General features: G+C 52.7%; 1 protein-coding gene across 1 annotated transcript; it reads right to left on the bottom strand.

Moving 5' to 3' along the window:
* Positions 1-323: 323 nt before the first annotated feature.
* Positions 324-3,289, bottom strand: TMEM158 (transmembrane protein 158). Its single transcript, XM_005278710.5, has one exon. The coding sequence runs from the start codon at positions 2,930-2,932 to the stop codon at positions 2,108-2,110; it is 825 nt and encodes a 274-aa protein (XP_005278767.3). The 5' UTR covers positions 2,933-3,289; the 3' UTR covers positions 324-2,107.
* Positions 3,290-3,909: the final 620 nt, after the last annotated feature.

The raw sequence follows: 3,909 nt of genomic DNA, 5'->3' as shown, positions 1-3,909 counted from the left end.
CCATACAAAATGGAAATGTATTTCTCACATCAAGAACAGAAAGATAGGATTCAGTGAACTAGCTACACAGGAGAAAATGCCACAGATCAATAGGTAACATGAACATTTTTCATGGTGAATGGAGCCTATATTTGTTAAAATAAGGTTCCATTGACCTCAGTGGACCTATTGTCTGAGTGAGAGCTGCAGGATAAACCCCTAAAATATAAGATTTTTAAATATATATTTTATTTATTTTATCTATTTCATCCAGTATGCTCAGCACTTTGTTTTCTCTGCATTCTCTTTCATCAAATTTCATATGGTATAAAATATTGCATACATTTATTTTACTAATGTTGTCCTTTACTTGTTTAAAAATACTAAAATAAATACAAAACCAGAATTCTAACAGGATTTAATCCATTCAAACTTTTCATGCCAATATGAGTTGCCTTATCTCATCTACATAAACCCTAGAAGAATTAAACAAAAATGCTCATGTCGTGTTAAATTAGCCATCAGAGTGAGCTCAGATGTGCCTAGAAATCAAAGATGCTGACACTGGCAAAAAAGTTAGAAATCTTATCACAAGTCTTGTTCGCTTTATTCCCACAACTGGTCTCATTGACTTCAGCTGGACAATTCATTTGGCTAATGCAAAGAGGATATGGTCCCTTATAGAGCTAAAAAGTTCAAACAAAATCATTCCTTAATTTACACTGAGCTTTTCAGGCATGTGAAATTTCAGAGACATCAGTTGTGGCTGACCACTGTGTAGGGGACACAAGAAAGGAGGTTTCTTACAGCCTCTCTCTCCCTTTACACAGGGGGCCAGTCAAAATCTGATTCTAGGTTTATAATTCCTTCCCTACCCAACCCCTAAATTTGGGGTTAAACAACCTGACCGTACCCCTTTAAGACGAATAGTCACAAAGAAGTACTATATTACAATTCCTTCTGCAAGTGTATTTGAGCTTGCTTTGAGCCATGCACTTTGTCGGAGTCACAGAGAGTTGTTTTCCAGCTGGTCTGGATACAGTACAAATAGTGGGCCAGATCCTCAGATGGTAGGTACTTGTCTAGCTCTGTTGAAGTCAACAGACCCCAAGGAACGTGTAAATGGGCACAGCTCCATAGAAGTTAATGCAGCTATGCTGGTGAACTCCACTTAAGGATCTAGATCACTGATTCTTATCCTGAAGTGAGTGGAAGTTTTGAAGATTAATTCCAATGGAAGCAGGATCCCATTATTTGTATTCTGAAAGAAGGGCAAACACTGTAGAAAAAGCTTTTGGGTGACCATCAATCCATTTCCTCTAATAACACATGTAACAGACCCTCATTTCTATTGATGGTCTTCACGATCAGCTAGGAGAACTGGGAATTTTGCAGAACCCTTCTTTCCCATCCTGGGAGAAACAGAGCAACAGAAGGCTAAGCATGACTTCCAGAAAGAAAATCTCTGTATTAAAAGCCAAGTAACGCAGAACTACAATATTAAATACACATTATCTGAAATGGGAAATACATTGTAAAAGTTTCATTAAAGTTCAGTTTCAGCAATAACAATATATCAGTTTTAAATCCTGCCAGAAAAGATTTGTCTGATGTAAATAAAACTGCTACGACAAATTTGTTCATATACAAATAGCTACTCTGACTAAAACAACTGCAATTGAATAGGGTTTTTCGGGTTTTTTTTTTTAATTATTATTTTTTATTTTTTTTTTACTAAAACGTCCATTTAAAACGCCTATTAAATATAGAAAACAAATACACAGGATTTGGTCGTTTTCTGCTATGAATCTTGGGCACATGAAAATAAAATCAAATCCCTTTGACTACTGGGGAGGGAGCAATGCTCCGCAAAGGATTCATTGCAGAGAAACCGTGAGGTCCCAGACTACCCCCCGACCGCCACACTCGCCTGCATTGGACACCAAGAAACTTGGGCAAGGCTTTAAAGTGCTACACACACACACACCACCAACAACAACCCCGGGTTAAGCGTTTACAAAGAGCGCGCGGGGAGGGGAAGCGAGTCCACCAGCAGTCTCGGGAGCCCCGCGGGAGCGGATCGCCCAGCAAACGGAGGAGGGCGGCCCCAGCCGGGGTGGGAGGGGGGTTATTTGCCAGCGGCGGTGGCGCCCGCAGCCCCCGCGGTGCTTCTCCTCTGCTCCATGCCGTTGGGCAGGAAGCCGGCGATGATGGGCACCGGCCAGATGAGGGCGGCCACGCTCCACACGATGATGACGAGAGTCATGAAACAAGCCACCAGGGTGGACTCGATGGGCTTGCGGTTCAGCCGCCAGCCCGGCTCCCCCTTCAGCTCCTCCAGGCTGAAATCCAGGCAGCAGAAATTCAGCGGCTCCCCCTGCAGCCAGTACTGGCCGGGCTCGGACAGCGAGGAGGAGGAGGAGGCGGCGGCCGCTGCCCGGAGCCGCCCGACCCGGCGCCCCCGCACCCAGCTGCAGCCCACGCAGAGGCGCAGGTCCTGCTGGGCTCCCCCCGCCGCCAGCCCCAGGTGCTCGATGAGCAGCGGCGGCCCCACGCGGTGGAAGGCGGCGGAGAAGAGGGCCCGCCCGTGGCCGTTGGTGGAGAAGAGCAGCAGGTCGCACGGGATGCCCAGCGGGCGGCTCCAGCGCACCAGCAGCGAGCTCAGCATCTGCCGCTGCACGCTGATGTTGCAGGGCGCCTCCTCGGGGGGCTGGGGCGGCTGCTGGCCGGCGGCGGCGGGAGGCGGCTCCTGGCTGGGGCTGCCCGCCTCAGCCTGCCCGCCCACCCCGCGCAGGTCCCGCTCCAGGCTGGCCAGGGAGCGCGAGGAGGAGTTGATGGGGGGCAGCAAGAGCTCCGGCTCCTCCTGCCCCCCGCCGGCCGCGGCGGGGCTCCAGCCCTGGCAGGGGGGCAGGCAGGCGGCCAGCAGCGCCGGCAGGAGCGGCGGCAGCAGCATGGCATGGACTCAGAGCCGGCGAGGAGGAGGTGGAGGCTGCATGGCGCTGCCGCCCGCCACCCGGCTGGGGAGGGCGTGGGAGCCGGGCTGGGGCCGCCGCTGCTGCTCGGCGAAGGGCTGAGGGAAAAGGCGCGCGTGACGGCAGCAGCTCGGCAGCCCGCCTCCGCCCCCTGCTCAGCCCCGACGGGAGGAGCGGCCGGGCGGGAGCCCTGCTCGGCTCCAGGCGCTCTGCGGGGCTCCCCCCAGCATCAGAGGCAGGCACCCCTCACACTCCCTACGTGGGGACCCCCTCAGAACGGGCCCCCTTCTCCCTCACGGCCAGGGCTCCCCGCGCCCAGCTTCCTCCCTGCTCTGTGGGGCGGGGCAGGGCAGGGCGCCCTCCCTCCGCACCCCCGCCCCAGGACACCTGCCCCACAGGGCGATTCTCTCCAGCCCGTACAACGCCAGCCGGCCAGGCGTGCTTGCCAGGGTGCACTCAGAGGCTGAGACCGCGGATTGGGTTCCCCCTACCTCCGTAATCCGGTTCCCAGGGTTTAAAGCTTCTTGCACGGGTATATTTCTTGTGCCCCTGATTCGGAGTCTCTGGGCCGATCTGCTTTCTTAGAAGGGGGCACCTGAATGCCATGCGGTGTCACCCTGGTTTGAAGACTTTCTCAGTACCCCCAACAGCAGCATCTGCACTTCCAGTGAAAACTGGGAGCCATTGCTCTCCCTCTTCCTTTGGCCGGAGGAAAGCAGGAGAGCACAGAACAATGTGCGTGAGGCAGAAAAGGGCGTGAAATCTCCACTGGCTCCAGCGGCCCTGGACACTGCCTTTTTCTCCAAATATCCCCAATAATGTTACTACAATGAGAAATACCCATATGGGCACCAAGACAAAAGTAATGTGTAGGACACTAGGAGCAGGGACCAACCTTCCACTCCACAGCCCGCTATTCTGTCCGATTTAGTTTCTTCTATTGTATCCCTCCGCAGTG

Source organism: Chrysemys picta, chromosome 2 (assembly GCF_011386835.1).
Source record: "Chrysemys picta bellii isolate R12L10 chromosome 2, ASM1138683v2, whole genome shotgun sequence".
NCBI lineage: Eukaryota > Metazoa > Chordata > Testudines > Emydidae > Chrysemys > Chrysemys picta.
Note: the sequence above shows the minus strand (reverse complement) of the source record. Positions and strands in the feature narration are given on the sequence as shown.